Below are 24,802 nucleotides of genomic sequence, written 5' to 3'. Positions count from 1 at the left end.
ACCTTAAGCTTCGAGCGAAGTTGTCGAGGTCTCAAGTAGAATTCATCGAAAAATTTTGTGGTAGGGCAGAAGCTTAGTCCCTTAGATAGCAGTTTTTCTTCGTCAGGTGACAAGCTCGTGTCCGATAAGTTTACAACCACAGTGTCACAGGGTGTGTTCCTAGATGGGTGCTCGTTTGTACCATTAGTGATTTCCTGGGTGGTGGTGTTGTAAGGATATGGAACTATATCAGGGAACGCGGGTTTGTGCACATGGTCTCTTTTGAGTGTATGAATTTTTGTGGTCATGATGCCTTGGTATTTATTCTGCTCAAATTCTGTTAATCGCGTGAATTCTTCGTTCGATAAAGTGTTGTGACGGAGAATGGTGTTGGTCATAGCGACCAGTTTCCTTACCTTCTTATCACTGTGATTAAGTGCGATTTCAGTTAATTTAAGAGATGCCTCAAGGAGGACGTTTTTCCATGTTATTTGGTCGTGTTCATCTAGATTTGTAGCGGCTGGTGTGAGGGAGAGTGTCATACCCTTGGGGGCTATTCTAGCACGAAGGTACACTTGCAATGTTGATTTATGCATTTCATGTCTAATTCGTTTGTCAGCAAGTTTTCGTACTTAGGGAAAGTGGCACTGCAACTGGGAAGCAATGAGCTGGACTTACATTTCATAAGTCAATCTTCTCTTGGGTGCGGTGATGGCACTGATGAGTTGCGCAGGTTGTAGTTATGTCCGGCAGGCCTTCGTCGTTGTGGGGAGGATTTCGGCGTTGGGCTTCCGGCGAACGTGTTCGTTGGCAGTTTCGGGGTCCGCAATAGGGGGACGCGGTTTCGTAGTTCGGCAGACTTCCCTTTGAGGAGTGGTGTAGTGGTGCTGTCGTGTAGTGGTTTTGGTCTCGACATCCGTCGTATATCAAATGATTGGACACCGAACAGTAATCGAGACAAGTGCTTGGACCTTTATATCACCGCAGTACAGAAAGATATAGTGCACGAATACCACAGACAGAAAGGAAACCGAAAAAACTTGACCAAATCTGAAAAATTAAGTATGAAAAATTTGGCATCTAGGACAGACATAACAATAAAACCCGCTGACAAAGGAGGAGCAATTGTAGTCCTTAATACAACCAACTACTTACAAGAAGCATACCGCCAACTAGACGACTCAAGATTTTACGAACGCCTCCCAGGTGAACCGACAAACGAATACAAACGTATCGTATCAACAGAACTAAAGAAACTGTTGGATGCAGAAAAGATAACCAATACTGACCACAAACTGATGCAAGCAGCATACCCTCGTCCAGGTCGCTTTTACATCCTCTCAAAAATTCATAAACCCGGCAACCCAGGTCGATCAATCATATCAGGCATCGGTACAATAACTGAACCCTTATCAGGGTACGTGGACAAACTAATAAGCCACATTCCATGCACCCTCGCGTCGTACATAAAAGACACCACACATTTTCTTCGAGGCATTGCGGGTATCTGTGTGCCGAAAAACTCGTACTTGGTTACTCTTGATGTCTCTTCATTATATACAAATATTCCTCGCGATGACGGCATAGCTGCATTACAAAACATGTACACAAACCATAGACAATCTAATACCCTAGATTTCTCTGCCATTGCAACTTTAACGAGGATGGTCCTCGAATTAAATTCATTCGAGTTTAACCAAGAGTATTTTCGACAAATCAGCGGGGCCGCAATGGGCACCAAAATGGCACCTAATATGCCAACATATTTATGGGAAAGCTAGAATCTGAATTTCTTGCACAAAGTTTCTTAAAACCAATGTTATACAGAAGATACATAGACGACATCTTTCTTATTTGGACCCACAGCGAGGACCAACTTCTCAGCTTTATCGACACTTACAATGCTGTACATCCGAACATACACTTCACACACACATACTCGCAAATTACCGTAAATTTTCTTGATGTTACCATAACGATAGAAGAAGAGAAGCTCTCTACAACCCTATATCGCAAACCAACGGATCGACAAGAATACCTCCATTACCAAATCGATCACCCACGCCACTGTAAAAACAGTATTCCATACAGCCAGGCTCACCGGTTTAAGCGAATCTGCTCTAGAGACGCTGACTTTGACATGAGCTCACAGAGGCTAAAACTTATGCTCGAGAAACAATATATATATGCGCATTTAAACACGAGAGCATCGTTCAGCACCGCCAGTAACCTGTCCGGCAAGTGTGGTACACTACATTATGCCTGTTGGTGTCACGTAGCACGTTAACTTAATACGAGCAGGCAGCTGACTAATAATCCTTCGCAGACTACCCGAAGGGATTAGAACTGCCAGAACGAGGCCCTATTAATGAAGAAAACGATTGTGAATTTAAGGGCTCGTTTTTTTTATTACACAATATAAACGAGAACAGACGATGACGCCAATGAAAGTATAGGGGATGGTATTCGAAGTAATTTTATTGGAATATGAAGAAACAAGATACGTTTACATTACCAATACTTCTTACAACATCCTCGGTACTTCCCTTGGCATTAGTGTCTGTTTGTTCTCATCAAGAGAATATGGATTTCAAAGACAAGACAATTATTGTGAGACAAAAGAAAATTCATGAATTTGAGCATAATGTATCTGTCGAAACTTATTTCGCCTTGAGGAAGTACAAGCGAGTTCTGAAAGAAAATATCCTGGCTTTCCACAGTGACAAACATTATAACGTTTTGTCAAGAGGCGAAAGCAGCAGAGGTTTGGCATCTCACCAGTGCGGAGTGAAATAGTTCGCTTCAAAACGGCGTGCCTCCACGCCTAAGGAACCTGGTGTTTTTTTTAGTAAGATTGTTTTCTGTATTCTGGTAACTGACCTGTTACTGTTCAGACCACTGCCTTGCGTAAGCTGCACCAGAATTTAGAGCATTCATCAATTTTTTTCAGAATACGATGGTAAGCTTCTGCGCACGTACTGACGGTAGGTTTATTGCGCAATAAAGCACCACAACCAATCACAAGGCTGGAATCTTCGACAACTGATGTATAAGCACCGACAGGAGTACAGTTCATCAGGTTATTCGATGACCAATGGCTGTGTGCATCAATATTCTTGCACTTTGAGTGCGATTCTATAGGCGCAAACTCGCTTAATAAGCACTTTATTCCTTACCAGGTGCGCTTTCTGACAATAGGCGATCTCCCACATATGCACGTCACATACCGGGATACAATATCCTGAAAAATTGCTGGTAGTTTAAGCGCTTCACACGTCGCTTCAGGCCACAAAATATTTGTATGATGTGCGCCGAACGTAATGTAAGCTGCGAGTGAATTTGCGACACCATTACAAATATACCACTGAAAAAAAAAACAGGATGTCAGCGCGGAAGGCACAGCACAGTCACAGCGAAAGCTGGATGATGATGATGATGATGATGATGATTCCACTATGGCTCTTGTCCACTAAGGTGGATTGGCCAAGAACAGAGGATACGAAATGTAAGGCCTTTCAAATGATACATCATCCTAACAGATGGAGTAAAAAGCACACGCAAATACAGAAAGAGTGCAATAATATTTTTGCCATTCTAACCAGACATAATAGCATATACCTTGAATTGAAATTGAAGCAATTTCGAACGCGTTTAGAAATGATGTTGAGAATTTGCCTATTAATACAATAATAACCAATATACAAATAGGAATTAAGAGGCGTGTTCGTTTTGTTTCATGAACATAACTGTAAACGGCATCAAAGGCTTTTATTCTCAATGTTGAAGGGCAGCCAAAGGTTAGAGATTGGGATAACAAGAAAATGTTTTTTTATTAGTCTGTAACAGTGACATGGCAAAAATTATTGCTCTAGTGCTTCGAGATCTGTACAAAAGCTGCATAGTGGAGATATTCCCAGACGAGCCCTGTGTAAATATCAATTTACAGGGGACACAGGACATTATAATCTTGTTGGCACGGCTTCCAAGTGTCTAGTATGAGACCAGTTGATTTTCCATCGATATTTCAAGTGTCTATGTTCAGTGCATGGTGTTACTATTACTATAGCATCAACCCTAAGTGAACATTTACGATATCTCATCGCTGTTATTCTGGCCAGCACCAGAAGGACAGAAAGTATTGAGCCATTTATAGCCAATCGAGCTAACGAGTCCACCATTTCATTTCATCCTAACCTGCAATGTCCAGGTACTCATAATAATTTTAAGAGCTTCAGCTGTGGAGGAATAAGCGAAAAGAAGGCCCTTAAGGCATATGATTTAGATGAAGCTGTTAAGTTACTTACATAGGGACAGGGAGTCTGTAATTAATATAGCAGTGTGGGTGTTCAAAGATGGTTTTTGTAGCGCTAGAACAATTGCCAAAAGTTCAGCTTAAAATATAGGTTTGAAGTCTGGTAGTCTTGCTGAAAACGACCAGTCAAGTGAAGGAGAGTAAATACCTATACTCCTGCCGTTTCGTCTATCACTGAAGCATCAGTGGCAATTACAATATTTGTTTCCACGTGTGCAAGATAAGCTTGCAAGTGGCTATTTAGGACCCTGTGTGGTTGAAATTTAGGCCTATAGGAAAACATATCATCACATTTTATGATGAGAATTTGACTTGGCAAGTGTGCTGCTGGTATATCTCGAATTATCACGTTTATTCTGTGTAGTTGCTTCTGAACAAATTTAATTTTCACGTTAAAGAACCCCAGGTCGTCGAAATTTCCAGAGCCGTCTACTACGGCGTCTCTCATAATCATATGGTGGTTTTGGGACGTTAAGCCCCACAAATCAATCAACAAATTTAATTTGTGGTGTGTGAAAACGTGGCCAATGAGCAAAAAGAAAGAAGTCCGGGTCGTTGATGAATACATATTCTGAGTGTCTTAACGATTAGCTGTATTTTAGATAAGCCTGAACCGTCAGGATACGGAATCGACAAGTCAAAGTTGGTATGTGTGCCTCCTGATGGAAAACATTGATCGCAACAAACTTCGGGAGCCCAAGGCATAGTTGCAGGGCCTCACGCTCTAAAACAATCAAAGGCTTAAGTTTATAAGCAGGACCTCCTGAGAATAACACACATCCAAATTCTAGTATGGGACGCATATACATTTTGTAAATCATAACCAGAGCATCCCAGCGTAAATCATAGCGTCTGCTGGTCAATCTGCGATTCATGTCTAAGGCATGTTGTGCCTTACATGCCATACTCTTTATGTGAGAAGTCCAGTCTAATTAATCATTATAAATCATTCCCAAATACTTAGCTGAGTCAACTTGCGGAATTGGCCCTTCTTTAAAACAAATGATATTTGAGGAGGGTATGTTAACGGAAATCTAAATATTGCACTTTTGTTTACTTTTAGTGACACATATATATTATCTCTAGGCACCCCTCTAGCGAATTCATATCCCTCTGCAGTTTTTTATATAAGGAATTAATGTCAATGTCTGCTGCAAAGAAGGCAATGTCATCAGCGTACACGTATACATGCACATCCTTGAATGTAAACATTCGACAGAAGTCTGTCCGGTTGGGTATGAAACTGGGAGATGATTTAGACTCCAACCAAAAGTTTTGAAGAAACTCGACGTTTCAAAACCGACTTCGTTCCTTTCTCAGGGGTGACTGTGGAGCTACGTAGTAGCGGCGTCTTCAAAGCGCTCGCGGGGTGGATAATGACCCCTGCCCTCTCTCTCTCTCTCTCTCTCTCGTTTTCCCGTGGAGCGCAGTTCATGTGTATACACCGAGAGCGGTTGATGTTATGGGCTGACCTCTGTATGTGCGACGACTCGACAAATAACCTTCTCCTCCAGTTCGGCTCACTTTCAAAGATGATCGTCGATTCGAAATTTATTCAGTGATCGAACGTCTCAGCATGTTTGGTGACTTTGTTTGGTAGATTGTTTGGTGATTTGTGATTGGTGTTTGGTGATTTGGTAGATTGTTTGGTGATTTTGTTTGGAAGCATGTTTGACCATGTTTGGTAGATTTTTCGTCTCACCGATATATGAAGAGGGGCACTCGGCGCACGGAATTTTGTAAACGACACCGTGTGTCCTGTACATTGTTGGCCGGTCTTTCGGGCGGAGGAGGAGGTGGCCCAGCGAACACGAAGGCACGTACGCGATGCGAATTTCTTCCTTCTTGTAGGCATTGCGCCGTGCTCCCGACCTGGCTGCAGAAGTTAGGTGCCTTTCTTCTCTTCTGACCACTACCACTTCCACCACCACCTTCGTGAAGATCCGCGCCAACATGTCGCTGGTGCCCTTAACGTATTGGACCGGTAGGCGTTTCGGGGGGGGGGGGGGGGGGAGAAGGGCTGCCAATGAGTGTTGATTAGGGTTTTCGTATCCTCTGTGGCTCTGCGTGGCGAGTGGTGGCTCGAATGAAGTTTTTTGGGTATCCGTTTTTTCTGAGGTTTGCAATCACACGGGCCTCTTCTTTCTTTCACTCCGTGTCATTGCAGCATAAGTTCTTAGCTCTCTGGAGTAGCGTGGTCACAACTGAAGCTTGTGGCAGGCACATCCTGGCTGCACATCCTGGCACATCCTGGCACATCCGGGCTTCAAGGAATTGAACACATTAAGATGTTGAATAATATTGGAGACAAGACAGCCCCTCGGCAAACTTCGCGAGTTCGTTTAAATTTTGACGAAGCGCAGCCATTCTTAAAGCAATTAAATTCTCTTGTCTTCGAAAATTCTCCAAGCCACGCAATAATGTACCTCGGGAAATTCTGGCTGGCAGAATGGCCTTTCAGACCCTTTTCAAAACATTCATTGTATAACTGATGCGAGCTCGCTTGCTTGTTAACACTATTACATTATTAATAATGATTTTACGGTAGTAGGCGGGAATCCACTATTCTAAATTTTTCATCATTCTTGTGAGAAGTGTGGTATCCGCTAAGCACTTGCAAAAAATTATGTGCCAGTGGCTGACGAAGATAAGGAATTATGCCTGAAATGGGTATGTGCCACAGTCATTAGCTGAACAAGAACAAGCTTTTGTAATGGGTTGAAGTATTAACCGACTCACTCGTTCCCCTATTCGCATTGTGCGACGACTGGTTGCTCTTTCGCTGTTTTAAAACGCTTTATATATCGTATTTACGTGATTGCTTTCCAGACATCAAGCCTGCCCTAGGCAAATTTGCCAACAAGTACCAAGCACCGGCATGACTCAGTGATATATACTGGGCTTGGACTCAATGGACCCGGGTTCGAGTCCCACGGTCCTATTGGCTCTAGGTTTTTTTCTTCTAATTTCGTACAATGTAGGTTAGGGACACCGGTGGCGGCAGCGGTGGTGGCGGCGGACAAGTTCAGCGCCACGCGTGACCCCAGTTGTGATCTCAGTTGTGATCTCATTACAGCTTTCGCTGTGAAAGTAATTTGACCCGCCTTGCTGCCTGGACACTTGCCGTTTCACATGCCTACTCTTACAAGAGTTGTGTCTGTTTGCTCAAAAGTTATATTATCTATTATTCTGCATAAACTTGGGACACAGCTTTACTATTACCAGTGTATTGCTCAATATTGTGACGCCTATTCTCACTGCTGCCTTTCGTAAGAGGTTCTTAAGCAATCGCCATAAGCTATATCCTTATCCCAGTGGTTCTTTTACCATTGAAGGTGATCAAGACTTCACTATCAAAATATTGACTCTCTCAATCTATGGCTTCAATTTTCATTATATTTGCGTTCCCATTTGGTATCGAACCCAGTGTAAGGCTGCAGTACTTCTATGAGTGTATGTTGAGAAAAGCTCAAACTGTACAAGAGGGTGCATAAATAATTAAAATTCTTATCGACATGCATATAATGTTTGCAGATGCCGGCCATATTGAATAACTTCAGTACATTCAAACATGAATACATATAATGTATACACTACGCCAAGGCGTAGTACTTCTCAGAGGATCAATGCTCACTATTTTGACTCACGCCTCTGGTCCAACAACGCCAAATGTAGCCTGTGTGTTGGAGTATTGAGAAGGCAATAATAATATCATTTACTTCATATTATGGGCTCATTTTAGCGTGATGTTCTCAGTGATACTGTATTTATACACTTTATAAGTTTTTTCATGTCACTCATTCTTGTTGCTGACATTTTTTTCATGTTTTATTTTAGATGAGCTCTTCTTCCAAATAGACCACGCAGATGCAACTCACATTTTGACCACTCCACAGTACGCAAGTAAAGTCACGGCCGTGAAAGAGAAAACAAATCTTAAGGTATGCAGAAAGCAGCGCAGAAACAGCGACCTAAATAGGTGCAAACGTATGCAGGAACGCCTCAAAAACTTATGTGAATTCTGACAATGTTAAAGAGTTGGTCAATACCTATTTTACGAACTTTGCCTCTGAACGTTGGCGGTTGCTTTTCTTTTTGCTGGGGAATGGTACATGTTATCCTTCAATATCAGGAATAGCACGTTTCCGAAAAAACACTTGTTCACGTTCACTCATGTTTATTCGCGGAGCCGTTGCGGCGGAAATCTTAGAAACAAGACTTCTTATGATCAAAAAAGTTGTTTTGCAAATATTAAGTACAGCTAGAATTTCCTGTGAACGTGAGATTGGGCGAAAGCAGCCTTTTATTTGCGCGAGAGAACCAAGTTCAATACATTTTGTTTGCGCATTAGGTTAGTCGTAATCGCTCCGCTTCGTGATAATAAATATATCCTTTAACAACTTGCTGAATAGCGTAGAGGATAAAATCGCTTGCAAAGATCTGTGCAATGACACAAGCATCACCTAATTGTAACGAGGACCATTTTTGAATGACAGAGTAGTGTTACCATCTCTTTCTATTTCGTGTGCTAAATGCAAAGTAGGAACATCACCTAGTATTAATGCAAAAAGAAAGCTGCTCGTAAAATGCTGTAAAATTATTTTGTAAGCTAGACAACACAAGAATGGTTAAAATGAACGCTATTTACCTGTAAGAACCACAGACTAAACTTAAGTTCTTTTCCTGCTATTTATATGCTCGAGTGTTCTTCACTCACATGGTTCCCGCCCACTTGAAAAAAAAAAGTTGGCAGATCCCACGTACAGCGGGAATCGATGATATGCGAAGCACGATTAAGGAAGGTTGATGTGTCACTTTAAAATCACCACAACGTCACGAAGCGGAGCTAAATTCTGCCGTACACGACTTCCGTGTGATGAGTATCATGTTTGTATGTGTCGTTTACCTTCGTCATCTATTATGTCACGTGATGCCAAATTCAGTATGTGACCCTACCAAAACGGCCGCGAGCACTCTATGAACGTTGTACGTTGTCATGATTATCATGTTTGCATCAGTCCTATACCTTTGTAATTCATTGACGTCACGTAACACTCAATTTGGGTATATGTGGAGCTAGTGAAACGGCCTGAGTGAATCATGAAAGGCCCAATATACTCCAACGTACCGTTGACGCACGCGCACGCTGGGCTCAGCGACGCTGTACGTTAGCAAAACGTGAGAACTCTATAATCTGACGCGATGCGCGACCGGCGCGACCAGCATCCGTCGGCGCAGCCCGACGCCAACCAGCGCGAAATGCGACATGCTGCATTTCACATACGCTACGTTACCGAGGCAGCGCTGCCTCTTTTCGTGACGGAAGGACGCTGGACGCGCTGAAACGCGCAAATGTCAAAGCAACGCAGAGTGACGCGTGCCTGCGAGCATAGAGTTTACTAAAATTAACCAGAGGAGACTCTGTCACTTCGATCGTTCAGCCACCATGGGAATGATGGGTAGTACGCACCTTTGCCTAGTCTTCGTACTTGCCGGTGGCGAATCATACTTGCGGCTGCATTTATTTTTGTGTTTCGGTTTTGTTTTTAAAGAAAGATTCAACCCTTTTGAACTTCGTGACCGATTTGGAAAGGTAAGTCTAAACGAATAAGGTGGTGGGTTGCAACCGCTGAACATTTTCTGCTTGTCGTTTTGTGTTAAAACACCTCCAAGCCATACGAACACACACGAAGCCAAAAGGAGGCCAGAAGTACAAAGATTAGACAAATATGTGTACTACCCATCATTCTCATGCTTGCTGAAGCACCGTGCGTGGCAGCCTCCATGGACACTAGCACCAGAGTTCCCTCTAGTGTATATTAGGAAACTCTATGTCTGCGAGTATATGGCAGGACCGGCGACTGGTGTGGAAACGCCGACGTGACGCGACGAAACGAACGCCGGCGCACACGTGCGCCGCGTGACATCGAAGTGTATTGGCGCCTTGACTGTGGCATACAGTCATGTTGTCACATGACACGCATCTCATCATTATCACGCTTGTACCAGTCTGATACCTTCGTCTTCATTGACGTCACGTAATACCGAATTCGGCATATGCGAATCTAGCAAAACGGCACCCATGTCGTAATTATCATGTTCGAATGTGTCATTCACTTATGTCGTCCATTCACGCACCGTAGTACCAAATTTCGTATATATGACGCCAACTAAATGACTCCGAGCGCATCATGAGCGTGTAGTCATGTAGTCATGCTATTACCTGGCACACATGTCATGATTTTCATGTTAGGGTCTGTCGATTGTGTTCGCCATGCAATCATGTCATACCATACCAATTTTGCAACATTTCATGTGAACGAAGACACCGTAACCCCCGAATACCGAGATGTTGCTTAACTCGTACTTGACTCGTTCATGACTCAAGACAGTCTTGCCGGTCACCATAAATCGTTCTCGAACCTGCGGACGACTTGAAGGCTACTTGGCTCGGTCGAAGTCAGGACAAGTTTCAAGCCAGCTGCGGGGCTAGCTTGAAAGTGACTTTACACGTTATTCCAACGTGGCCACCTCTCGAATGAGCGTCGCGCGGAGGGTGGCTGCTTTTGAGTTTGCTTACCTCGCCGTAAGCGTAGAATTTTCTGTAGCGCACTGCCTGCCAAAGATTCTTGGACCCGCTTTACGTGACCGAGGAAATCCGATGGAGTTGTACGACGAGGAACCATTCCACGCTCGATACAGATTCACGAAGTACGCCGTGCGGCAGCTGCTGGATGTGTTGCTGCTCCGTGAAAGTGAGGACAACCGAAGACACCCTGTGCCTCAAGTGTTACAGCTACTGATGGCTCTCAGGTTTTACGGCGCTGGCACATTCCAAACAGTCACCGGGAATCTCGTCCGCATTCCGTAGTCGACAGTTTGCCGTGCAGTAGGAAAAGTTACGCTACTCGTCGCAAAGCGCCTGTACGCGATGCTGGTGCGCTTTCCGCAACCGGCAGCACTTTTTGTAGTTGTGCGGGACTTTTATGAAGTTGCTGAGTTCCCTGGTGTTACAGGTTGTGTCGACTACACACACGTGCGTAATAAAAGCCCCGGTATAGTGACGATGCCGAAGTGTTTCGTAACCGCAAAGGCTATTTCTGTTTTTTTTCTAAAACACGACGACATTTTCCGTCTTTTTTCGGTACAAAATTGACTCGGCGCTGTGTCTGTGTGTCTCGTCTATCCTTTCTTCCCGTCTAGGGTGCTGTTTCTTGCTCAGAAAGGCATCGTTTGTAGCACAACGCTACGTAAAACTCTACAAACATAAAAAAGAGGTGCCCCTATCACGATTTTTTTTTATCACCTTTACCATCATGCAGCGAGACACTGCTGCACCCCGCAAGACAAAATTCTGCTGAGGGCAATGTCCTGACCCCCGCTTTTTCTCTTGTTTACCAAGCTCAACAAAAGGATACGAATCACATTTGTTTCCAGAACTTGTTTTTTTTTCATATATAACAGCGACCTAGCACACTACAAGCATGCACACAGGTGAACAGAAAGGCAAATACCGTGAAAATTGCATCACATCATGAGCCAAGTCAGCACAAATAGTTGCCGTGGCGTTCGATTGAAAAAAAAAAAAACGACGAAAGAACCCAAAGCGATGTTTGTTTCGCCTCCAAACAAGCAACCGTGGAGAAACGCGCTGCATTTGGGTGGCCACTAAAACCAGCGGGCAACGAACGCTTTACAGAAGCAACACTGCGCATCGCTGTGGCGGCAGGCACCACGTGCCGCTCGTCAGCCGTAAAGTGGCAAGAATATGCTTGTGGCCCTTTGTTTTTACAGTTTAGAACGTATGGTATTTTTTGCTGTAATGCATGGCTTACGCGAACAACTTCATTATTACCCTCGTTAGCAGGCGAGCAGCGTGTTTCTGCTTTCATGCTCGTTCTTGACTTGACCAAGCAAGACAGCCTGTGCATCTATGAAACGTGAAGGCTGGCTTGGGCGTTTTCAAGTCCGCTGCTTGCTTCATGCTGACTTGCTCAAGTTAAGTTGAAGTCGTGAGCCAAGTAACATCTCTGCATTCGGGGGTAAGAGCAGCAGGACCATGAAATGTAAATCAAGATATTCATCACATACATATCATGGTTTTCATGTTATGACTAGTCAGTTGCGCTCGTCATACAGTCATGTTATGCCATACCAAGTTTAATATTGATACCATTACCTAAACAGCCAGGAGAGCTAAAAGTGGTAGACGGCTAGATAGATAGATAGATAGATAGAGAGATAGATAGATAGATAGATAGATAGATAGATAGATAGATAGATAGATAGATAGATAGATAGATAGATAGATAGATAGATAGATAGATAGATAGATAGATAGATAGATAGATAGATAGATAGATAGATAGATAGATACGCTCAATGTCCCCGAAGTTCGCTAAGAAATGCTTCGCAATTTGAATCCTGATTCACGCTGTGGCTTTGTGGCAAGGCTTATGAACAAATATTCGGCGTCCAGATTTTTGTTTGCTTGGGTTAGGCACAACAAGACTAACATGGTTTCTTGTGTCCTTTAACATGCGGACGCCCCCGCTTGCAAACAATTCGCGTATTTCTGCTGCAAAATTCCTCGTCTTAGTTATTGAACGGTGAAAGCACGTGACGAGGTCATAAAAAAAGGCATGCTATTTGTCCTGCTTCAGCATTATTTGCAGATTGCACCTTCATTTTGCCATTTTATGCCAATTAGAGCATTCAAGTGACGAGAAAGTCTATAAGTGTTTAGCCATAGGAAATGTCATCACCTGTATATCTAGTATATTACCGCGTCTACATTTTGAACCATGTGAACCTGCGCGTTCACAAACGCTCTGGCTCATGTTTAATTCGCATGGAAGCACTACTTTTACGAACTTAAACACTGAGGTTACAAGAACGTTATTGAACGTTTTTGAGAACAACGAATATAAGTTGCCGTTCTTCTGTCATTAGGTGCCCAATTCAACATGAAGGTAACCAGTTCGCAGCGGCAATACTGTGGTACCAATGTCGCGGTAGCATCGGCCTAGATCGGAGGGCAACTGCCTCACAGCGGCTTGTATTGTTGTGGACTGAGAGGAAAGCAGGATGTCTGTAGGCACTAGTTAATATTCCATATTGTTTAGAAGAATGTTTATTTCATATTGTTTCATATTTTACATTGGTAACCTTTGTTAGGAATGAAGGTGAATCTTGGAGATTTAACCCTCATTATCGCTAACTAGTAAGATATCTTCCTGATCCAGTTCTTTCTTTCTAAGCCCCACCGCGGTGGTCTAGTGGCTAAGGTACTCGGCTGCTGATCCGCAGGTCGCGGGTTTGAATCCCGGCTGCGGCGGCTGCATTTCCGATGGAGGCGGAAATGTTGTAGGCCCATGCGCTTAGATTTCTGTGCACGTTAAAGAACCCCATGTGGTCGAAATTTACAGAGCCCTCCACTACGGCGTCTCTCATAATCTTATGGTGGTTTCGGGATGCTAAACCCCACAAATCACCCAACTCTTTCTTTCTAACCCCTATTGGGAAGCATGCTCATCTTAGTCTTCGTTGTCTTCGTTCATGTGTGCAACAATATTAAACTTGCGTACAGCGTAAAAAGACATGCAGGACGTAAAAGCGCTTGTCTTTGTTGCTTGTCACGTCCCTTTGTCTGTTTATGCGCTGTGCGCAAGAAGGAAAAATTCTCGACACAAAAAAAAAAAAAAAACGCCAGGCCTGGTTAGTATAGACACAGCACAGTCACAGCGAAAGCCAGAATAGTGACTTTTCAGAGCCTTTTGAAAACAATCATTTCATAATTACGGCAAGCACACTTGCCTGGTACCCACTAGTGCATTAATAATAAACTTTTGGATAGTTGGCTGGCATTCGATATGTGATTTTTCGTCATTCTTCTGAGAAGCGTGGTATCCGCTCAACACTTCCTAGGAATTTTGTGCCAATTGTCCATGCAGTGAATGACGACGCTGAGGAATTATGGCTGAAGTGGGTATGCGCCAAAGTTAATAGGGGAACAATAACTGGCTTTCGTGTTGGTTTGAAGCAATAGATGGCCCACTCGTTACGCTATTCGCGCTGTACGACGACTGCTTGTTCTTTCGCTGCTGTAAAACGCTTTTTAATTTGTATTAACGCGATTGCTTTCCTGACATCAACTTTGCCTAAGGCAAATTTGACAAGTCACAAGCACCGGCATAGCTCAGTGGTATAGTTCTGAGCTGGCACCCAACGGGCCTGGGTTCTAGCCCCACTGTGCCACTGGTGCTAAATCATGCCTGCCTAAGGCAAGTTTGTCAAGCTACGAGCACTTCAGTGGTAGAATATTGAGCTGGCACTCAGTGGATTCGGGTTCAAGCCCCCCTGTGTCAATGTTTTTTTTTTCTATTTCCGCGCGATGTGGTTACTGATGCAGCAGAGGCGTTGGTGGCGGACAACAACTGCGCGTGACCCGTAAAGTGATCTCATAACAGCTTTTGTTGTAAAGTTGTACAGGTACCCCCCCCCCCCCCCCCCCCCGTATTACTTCATGAAAAAAAGAACAAACCACCGAGAGAAAATTAGTGGGCTCGAAGGCAAAGAATCCGATTGTAGCGAACGTAAACGAAAAAACTGGAAGCCAGCTATCCTCACCACTCACCAGCGTTTGTAGTTAACATTTTGCCTGCTTTACTCATATTAGAATTGATTGCCGCTTATGCAGAAGTTAATTTCAAACGTTTGTTTCAATACAGCAACCGCTGTTTGAACAATTCAGATAGAGTGGTCGGAAGCAAGCTAGTGCCTCCTTGTTCAGCGAAAACTTTGATGTCCCTATTGCTACCACTGATGCAGCGGAATGTTAATAGGCGTTTAGTATTTAAAATAAGACCTGATTGCAACGAATTGCGAACTACTGTGGCGGCAAACCTACCCCTAACTCTTCTGCGCAACTACAAAAAAAATCTGCCCTGTATCTACATGTTAATTTGCAAATGTCGTCGAAAGCAGATAGTGCTGGGTCTGAAAAGAATAAACAAAACGTTTATTTGATGTTCTGCGCAAGAAAATTGGTGAATGCTATTCCGGAGGCACTGCGTTAGAGTGCCTCGAGCGTGAAGCAAAGGGGAACGAGTGCACCAAGTCACGTCACACGTGAGACATGAACGCTATCTGGCAGTTATCTTGGAAAACGGAACGCGCGGCTCTGAGACGGGTGTGCGCGCCCGTCTCAGAAGTGATATGGTGTAGAACGCAAGGGGACGTGTAGGTGCCTCCACCGTGTCGTCTAAGCAAAGCGTTGGAAACACTTCTCTTTTCGTGCAAGCGTTGCGTGGTCAGCGCCACGTGATAAATGCTATGGTACTAAAATAACTTATGCATGCCTTTTCTAGTAAAAGACGCACATACATTGATTGATTTGTGGGGTTTAACGTCCCAAAACCACCATATGATTATGAGAGACGCCGTAGAGGAGGGCTCCGGAAATTTAGACCACCTGGGGTTCTTTAACGTGCACCCAAAGCTGAGAACACGGGCCTACAACATTCAGAATATATACGTGTTGTTATGGTACCTCAAAGATGCGCAATAATTGCTTTCTAATTGACAAGCGCATAAGTATGAACGCTGAAGCTTGAGCAGCATTGGTGGATGCTGCTGATTGTGTCGGTCGTTTAGGATATCCGCTGGTGTCGTTTTAAGCGTAGAGTTTTCCGCAATACTTACTAGAGGGAACTCGGCGCTAGTGTCTATGGGAGCTGCAACGCACGGTGCTTCAGCAAGCATGAAAATGATGGATAGTACACATATTTGTCTAATCATCGTACTTCTGGCCTCCTTTTGGCTCCGTGTGTGTTCGTGTGGCTTGGAGCTGTTTTCTTACGAAACAAGTGTTAGCAAACGTTCAGTGGTTGCGCTTCACCGCTTTATTTATTTAGACTTACTTTCCAAATCGGCTCACGATGTTCAAAAGGATTCAATCTTTCTTTCAAAACAAAACCGAAACACAGCAATAAACAAAGCAGCAAGTACGATTCGCCACCCGCAACTACGAAGACTAGGCAAATGTGTGTACTACCCATCATTCCCATGGTCGCTGAACGATCGCCGCGCCAGAGTGCCCTCTAGTTAATTTTGAGAAACTCCAAAATTTTAAGTACCCGGTACCGTTAAGAGTGGACAGACAGACAGACCAAAATTTTTGCGTCGAAGGTACGCAAGAAAGACTATCGTCTTTAAAACGTTCACCAGGTCACCATAGCATAAGAATCGTCCTACGGCAAAAACTCATATGAGAGCACGGGGCACGCCACAAGAAGGAATGGCACACTGTACCTTATAGCAGATGCAATGCTTGTTGAAAGAATGAGAAATCAGATAAAAACGAGATGAATAATAACGTACAAAAAATAAAAAAATAAATAACGACAGTGAGGAAAGTCAAAAGGATTCGACAAGCCAGACGTTAATAGTAGCAAAAAAAAAAGGAAGACAAATACTTCAATTCAACTTCTGGTACCACTACTATGTGTCCTTCCGGGTCCTGAAAGAATTTAGGTAGAGTGGACAGAACTCACTCTCTCCAGACAATAAAACGGTGAATGTAGAAAATGCTAACTCCAGCATACCGATAGGTCCCTCGAGAGTTATTTGGCGGAGTGAGACGATCAGCGGCATGTGAGAAGGAAGTGATCTATTGTTTCCGGTTTATTGCAAATTGCACTTAGGTTAGTTATTGAAAATCCTGATTTGTGAAGATGAGAATTTAGCTGAAGTACTCTGAAGCAAAAGCGTGTGAAGGGCACCTCATATTGACGTGAAAGTCATTTTGTGGTGCTTCATGTGAACTGCAAATGCTAGAACTCTCAGAGGTTAGGACCAATGTTCCACTTTTCTCAAGACTAGCAGACGTTTGAATCGTCATGCAGTTGGTAACCACTGTCGCATGAAATAGGAAAAAAAACTCAAAGGAGAAACAAGGACATAACGGAATTTGAACCCGGGTCTACTGCATGCCAGCTGAGTATTTTACTGCCGAGCCGCGCTGGTGCTTGCGACTCATTCGCAAACTTGCTTTAGGTATGCTTGATGATGAGAAAGGAATCGTGTTAATATGAGTAATAAAGCATTTTAGAACAGCAAAGAAACAGTAGGCGTCACATAATGCTAATTGCGTAAGAGTGTGTGTCCAATGCTCCAACCCTATACAGAACCTTGTTTTTCATCACCTATTGACTGTGGCACCTACCCACTTCAGGCTTCATTCTTTATCGTCACCAGCCACTGCAGGAACAACTACGTTCACACAAAATTCGTTGCAAATGTTAAGCGGACACCACGCTTCTCCGAAGAATGACGAAAGACGGCACAGTGAATGCATGCTCTTTACGCACTGTATAATGGCGTAACGGGTACCTTGCAAGTGTGCTTGCAGCATCTACCCAAATGTGTTGAAAAAAAGACTGTTATAGCCCTGTCTTCTAGCTTCTGCTGTGACAGTGCTGCGCGATCAACACAGGCCTGGCGTTTTTTTCCTTGATACAGTCTGCTACGATCCATGTCGCATTGATGGAATTTCAGCTTCATGCTGCACGCTGGCTAATTGTATTCCTGTATATTTAGCAAATGCGAGCGAAGACGAGGCCTTTTAGAATACGTTTCAGAGCGCAGACATCATGCCGGCTTGTCTGCGCAACTCGAAAGTGGAGTAATCGCCCCACGCTAGGTAATGACGACATGTGATATAGTCGTCTGATAAAGCAGAAATGCTTGATCGCAGGATCACATCAGCGACTCTGAGTAGAATACCCTAGTGTACCCGCAGGACCATCTGGACTGATTCAAGCAGATAATATGTAAAGGTGACATGCCGCAAAGTCACGGGTTAAGGAACAAAATAATTGTAAGCTCACATGACGAAATAATGTCTTCATTTATTGTACCAAGGCCACAGAAGATTTTCAAAGGAAAGGCTCATCTGACAGTATCATTTCATCAGCGTCGAAGTCATAATTAGGGTAATGTTTACGCACTCCCACTTGCTATGCTTTGGCAATGGATACTCGCGAACAGCTAGCCCTCCTTTCAAAGCTTGGTGTGATAAAACATTACGCCACCATCACGTAAGTCTAATGCCATTCATGCTGTGTCATTCTTAGTTTGTTAGGCAGCTATATAGTTGGCGGTGGCGATATCTAGCCATGTTCTAGATTCTTGAGAAGCGGAACCCGCCTTACGTGGCAAGTGTACTCTTCTTGGTGTCTATGAATGAATATAATACGGTTTGCCATTCTTTATGCTAGAAGATATTATCAGACAGTCAGATCTTCAGCTGCAGCCACCAAGTATCCGCGATTCTCTGCGAAAATACTTGCAGATTGCTTTCGAGTTTTTTTTGTGTGTGATGCCTTGCATATGGTGTTGTTTGTATTTTCCAGGGCTTGTTCATAATTGGTGACTCTATTCCTGGCTTTGTGTCTGTGTCCGCTTTCGTTGAACATGATGACGATGACTTCAAAGAGGTGCACATTGAAGACCCTAAGGGGACCACGCTTGCTGTCTTTTACTCGTCTGGGACGACGGGTCACGCCAAAGGAATGGAGATATCACATTACAGCTTGGTGGCAAACATGCACTTGACAAAGTGCGTATCGTTTATACTTTCAGTTTGAACGTATAGTTAGAACAATGATAAACACTCATAATGCACTGATGTGTCTTAATCTGTGCTTGTGTACTCTGGAAGCTGCAAATAGTAGGATGAAAAATATTTTTATAGTAATTATGATTGTATGTTCCCGGGTTCGGCGTACGAAATGCACGACATAAATATGATGCATTCAGAGTAGAAACTACCGGAACAATTTTGAAAACCCGAAGTTCCGTCATAAACCTTAAAACACGGGCGTTCTTGTGTTTTCGCACTATCGACACACTGGTTGAAAATCATACCCGCTGCCTCAACACTTACAGTGTGATAGCGTATAGGTGCTAGGCTACCACGGCTGTTTGACCTTTGCTTGAAGTACTTATTTGTGACTGGACTGCTGACAAAGTAATGATTCCCCTGAATACATGTCATGCGGATTACAGGATTCCAAGTGTCCCATGCTATAACACTGAAGCAGAGCTGGTCGGTACTCATCACTGCATTCTTGAATATGTTCCTTTCTAAGCATCAATTGACCTAGACGACCCGAGTATGAAAAGCACATATAGGAACACGAATGCGGAGAAGAGAATGTGCTGTAATTATTATTCATTCATGCGTAGAAAGTCAACGCGTTGGAAATTTTGATGGCTTTTTGTGGTGAACAGCAGCAGTGCTGCGATCACAGTAATGTGAATATTTAGCTCTGCGGGTCAGTGGTAAGCCGATTATAACACTCTATATTTTATCATTTCACGCTTCCGCGCTCGTCCACACCACATGTGGTTGCAGTTAACAGAGGCCTCCTCTGTGTGTGCCTCATAGTTATTGCGTGATTTTTTTCAGAAGTTCAAAACCTACTATTCCTAAATGATTTTAGTTTTCTGGGTGGACTCTTTAGTCCTCCTTGAAGGCTGCTGAGCCTCACTAAGTGAAGTTCTACTTTCTTATTGGCTCACTTTTAATTAGGAGACCAAAGTTTCATGAGGACGTCCGAGTATGACAAGTCATTGGCGTAATGGCGACACTGTCGTCTCATGAGAGTTAAAGAATTCTGGTCTCACGAGACATTAAAGGCTTTAATTCATTGATTGTATGCCATAACGCATTTCAGATAGTTAGGGCGTAGAAGAGTGATAACACGAAAGGAAAGAGCATGGACACTGCATCTTCTTTTACTGTTGCTGCTCTTTTGCGCACCAGCGTTCTAATATGAGCTACGAACTCGTCCAGCAACTCGCCTTAAGTGTGCAACGCATAATTGTCTGTCAAGCCAGTAATTATGAGCCACCATTTCTTACTGCTATTGTAGGGTCCTGGTCAGCTACCAGCCTGAAGATGTCCTCCTCGCCTGGTATCCAATAACATATGCGTCGGGTTTTATGTTTATCCCAGTAGCTGCTTGCGCAGGAGCCACATGCGTCATAGTAAAACCTGGACTGACATTCGAACAATTTGTGTATTACGTCAACAAGTACAAGGTATGTCTTTGAAGCTATAAATTGCTTCGTAGCAATAGATATTTTGAGCCGCGTGCCTACGGTCGAGAGATTCACTTAAGGAGCGAACTGAGTAGTCTCATAGAAGTGTGGTAGTATGGTCATTTTTAAACTTTGTCATAAGATAGAAGCAAAAACATGAATGCAATGATTATTTTCGAGAGTCCTGTAACACTGCTCTATAAAAATTAGGATTCGTATAATAACCGTGCATTCATGTTCCGTATACCGTTCAATATAAGGCATTTCTTCACTGAACTTTATTTTCGAGTGGCAAAGAATTCAAGACTCAAGCTCGCGATAGTGAAGTTATGAGGTTGTCGCCAAGGTGCACTCTATTGTCTATATTATTTGCTTAGTGCAACAAAATACGACATACGCTTCCAGACGCTTTCTAGAGACGAATGGCATATGTCTTAACAGAATAGGGCCACGTGGCACTTAACATTGTCATGCATTCTCGCTTATATTCACTACATGTAGTGAAGCACATATTCGCACAATAATCACTACAGGTCCAAAACGAAAGTGACTGATCGCTTGTTTCATGCCTTCTATAGCAGCATATCTACGAGTATTACTCATAGCCAAATTATATAAATCCAACCAACACCTTCTCTTTCATGCGAACACTACGCAGTCGAATGGCATAGCGGAAACCGAGAGAAACACTTTAAGCTACGCCCATCCTAATAATGCATGAAATATGAAAAGCCACAGGGATTGGCTATCACAACGGAGTGTTTTAGCCGTCAAAAAGTGTGAGTCCAACAGTGAGATATAAAATGTAAGCAATGTCAGTCTTGTACACGATTACCTGTCACTTACGGCGGCACCAGTGTCACTCTCCATGGAATTTGATTGCAAGGCATTTAGGTAGAACTAAGAACTGTGTTAATTTCTGTTAACAATTAAAATGTCTAGTATCATTGCTCTCAATGGCTGTCGTGATGTTTATTATAAGCCTAGAAATCATTGTTATTAGCAAATTCGACATCAATGTTTGCATAGGTAATGCAAAAATAAGAAATCTCCTATATTAAGGGTCACCTTAATTTTGCTGTGAAAAGGCAGATATGACATTTCCTAGCAAAGAGAAATGTCAAGTGTGAGGTAATAATGCGGGGTCAGTGAGTATAGCACCAAGTGCCACTGAAAATGTTGCCGATTTCAACCACGTGCGTTTTCGGTCAGAGCACACAAGCCAAACATGACTACCGGTGAAGTTTCCTTCCTCGACATATAACACTATTCTATGCTGAGCGTCTAGCATGCTGCGAAGTATTCTATGACGATGTAATATTGCTTCTGCAAAAGCAGCGCAGAGTAGTAGCCGATTGTGCACATAGAGAAAAGACTATTGTGTTATAAATTGACCGACTGAAGCTTTTTCCGCAGGAACTACAAAAAAAAAATAAGGCACAATATACGGCCTTGATGTAACGCGCATCAAATATCTTTACAAGTACTATAAGGTCTGGGCTAATCAATCAAGCAATTTATTGCACGTTGCGTAATCAATAAAGCTTCAGTATCTGCAATGTTTATATGATAGTCGTATGATTTTTCAAAAACAACGTTGTTCAGTTCGCATACCGAAGAATTGAACGTACGTGAGAATCTGTTTTACGTCTTTATGCCAATCGCCCCAAACATCGTGTAAAAATCGTGGTACCGTCAGGTTGAGATTTAATTACACCCTTCCAGGTGACAACATTAGCATCAGTTCCCACACGGCTGCACTTTTACTTGGCAGACATGTTACGGACTGGAACGAAGCTACCATCCATCAAGACAATCAATGTGGGTGGCACAGTTTTAACAGACACATTTGCCAGGAAGATTCTCGCTGCCTTTGATGGCGTCCACTCGCTGCGGAACCACTATGGCATGTCTGAATCCTGTGGTGTTTTGTGTTCGCCCCCAAAGGGGGAAATTTCATCCGGAAACGTTGGCTTTCCAGCACCCATGGTTGAGCTCAAGGTAAGGAGTGAAGATGGTATGAACACCAACATGTGACTTGCATGTACGGCTTCTGTCGTGATATTGCTTTGCAGTGCTTGATAAGAAAAGGTGTCGCTCTGTACCACAGCTAGATAATATTGCTACCAGCGATACACTTATTCATGGAGGTAACAATGACAAAGACACACAACGATGTGTTCGCTCTTGCAGTGACGCTCGGTTTAGGCCCAGGTGCAATGTTGCACGTTTTTGCAGAAGGTTATTGACATTTATGACTTTGCGAATCGAGCCTGGAGTTACCTTGCTTGCAACTCGTTCTTGAAATCGGCTACCACTACATTTGCACTTTACAGTGCACTTGCAATGTCTGAAGATGTGTGTGATACTACGGTTCCTGCCCAAATTTTATTGGACTTCGGCCATGGCAGAAATTGCACGACGAATGGCGTAGATAAAAAGAAAAAGCACACTCAAAAATTTGGCTGAATATGAGCGTTCATCCAAACATTTTATGCAGCAGATTATTATCGGAAATGTTTCTCTATCACCGGCGCAACTCAACGATAATTTGTAGTTGCACGTTTAATGAAGAAAAAAAACGTACTGTGAATATGGTCGGCTACACAACACTGGTAGAAAAGAAACAGGTTTATTGACGATTCATACGAATATCACTGCAGCTTCCTTCGTGAACGCGGTCTTCTTCTATAAACGCCTTACGTCCCGTGATGCCTCTTTTCCCCCCTCGCGAGCCTAGCGCAATTTATCTTTCCCCGTTCCTATGACAGGTGTCGCTAGTCTTTCAGCTCGCGCCGTTCGAGTCATTGCAATGACTAATTGATTGATTGATATGTGGGGTTTAACGTCCCAAAACCACCATATGATTATGAGAGACGCCGTAGTGGAGGGCTCCGGAAATTTAGACCACCTGGGGTTCTTTAACGTGCACCCAAATCTGAGCACACGAGCCTACAACATTTCCGCCTCCATCGGAAATGCATTGCAATGACTAGAATAGGGAAGTGGGATGAGAGGTAAGCGGTGCCTACGTTGCGCACTGAAGCCTCTGCGGAGGAGCCGCGTGGGGTCACGCGCAGTTGTTTATACGTTGTTTTCACGTTTCCGACTGTTTCGTCAGGCGCGTTTGTCCTCGTTTTCTTTTTATTGCGCTGGCACTCTGACACCAATGCTTCTGTATGCCATCTCTAGGCACGAAAAGAAAGTCTTTGCTTCGACGCGGGGTGCACTACAGGGTACAAGTAAGCTAAAAAAAAGCAAGCGTTATTCGGCATTCTAAAGGACGAAGCTCTGTTTACGCAGTGGCGAAAACAAGCTGCTTCAACACAACTTGGCTGTGTGCGAGCTTCACTTCGACGAGACGTACATCTCCCGGCAGTTTGAGCATACTGTTAATGGTGAAATTGTCCGAGATGGGTAAGCCCATAGGTGTGCTTGCCGTTCACGGGTGTGGGGGGGTCGAAGGTCCATTACAGTGCCCCCCACCCCCCGCTTTCTTCTTAATTCAGTGTATGAGGCAGATTTTGCGCCCTCATTTTAGGTGATCAATGATTGCCCCGCCACCTAGTCAATGTATAGAGCAGATTTAGCGCCCCCCTTCCAGGTGACAGGAGGGGGGAAGACGCCCACCCCCTATGCTCCTTTTGTGCAGATGCCTATGGAAAAGCCGTTCGGAGAAGCTCTTCGCATTCGTAGAGGCTTCTGAAATCACTTTTTCGAAGTGGTTTAGCTTCAACTACCTTGACAGTGACCGCCTAAAAGGACTTGTTTCCTGCTTGCAAAAAAAATTTCTAAAAAGTCGGAATAAAATGCTTGTCCTCTAGCATCCCCCCTATTCTGAGCAATTTTAGCTCCAGGCACCCGGAGCAAAAGTGTTGCTTCAGCTCACCGGAGGAATTGCGTGGTGCACCCGGATTATTTTTAAAAGATTTTCACTCCGGCCGACCGGAGCAATTGCATGGTGCCGCCGGAGTACTTTTTACTGGTATTTTCTTCCGGCTGGCCGGACTGATTACGTGGCCCCTCCGGAGAATTTTTGCGGGTTTTCTACTCCGGCTACTCGGAGATCTTGTGGGGTACCTCTGGGGTATTTTACAAATGTACTTACTTCATCCGGAGAGACTTTCAGTGAGGTGGACCAGAACATTTTTTAAGTGTTTGCTCTGCTCTTTATTCATTGTATGCTGATCTCTTCACGCATTGCTTAGATCAAACAAGTCCCTTGTGGTGTAGTATAGTGACGTGGTGGTGTATGTGAAGTGTGGTGGCACCATGGTGTTATGTACAACGTGCTTAAAGGCGACGGCAGTGCTGCTTCTCGATTGAGCGGCGGAAAGACGATGAGGACGTTGGCGCGAAACGTCACGCATGAACCTGCGGCCCGCCAAAAGGAAGAGGATGTTT

General features: G+C 43.7%; 1 protein-coding gene across 1 annotated transcript in view; it reads left to right on the top strand.

The window, feature by feature from the left end:
- Positions 1-24,802, top strand: part of LOC119168086 (putative 4-coumarate--CoA ligase 2) — a 76,098-nt gene that overhangs the window by 8,658 nt on the left and 42,638 nt on the right. The window contains exons 3-6 of the mRNA XM_075866116.1: positions 8,129-8,232; positions 18,706-18,911; positions 20,230-20,398; positions 22,124-22,399. Of these exons, the coding sequence (XP_075722231.1) occupies positions 8,129-8,232; positions 18,706-18,911; positions 20,230-20,398; positions 22,124-22,399 (755 nt within the window). The remainder of the gene's footprint in view (positions 1-8,128; positions 8,233-18,705; positions 18,912-20,229; positions 20,399-22,123; positions 22,400-24,802) is intronic.

Source organism: Rhipicephalus microplus, chromosome 6, assembly GCF_043290135.1.
Source record: "Rhipicephalus microplus isolate Deutch F79 chromosome 6, USDA_Rmic, whole genome shotgun sequence".
NCBI classification, from domain to species: domain Eukaryota; kingdom Metazoa; phylum Arthropoda; class Arachnida; order Ixodida; family Ixodidae; genus Rhipicephalus; species Rhipicephalus microplus.
The sequence above is the reverse complement of the archived record's forward strand: the minus strand, read 5'-3'. Positions and strand labels throughout refer to the sequence as shown.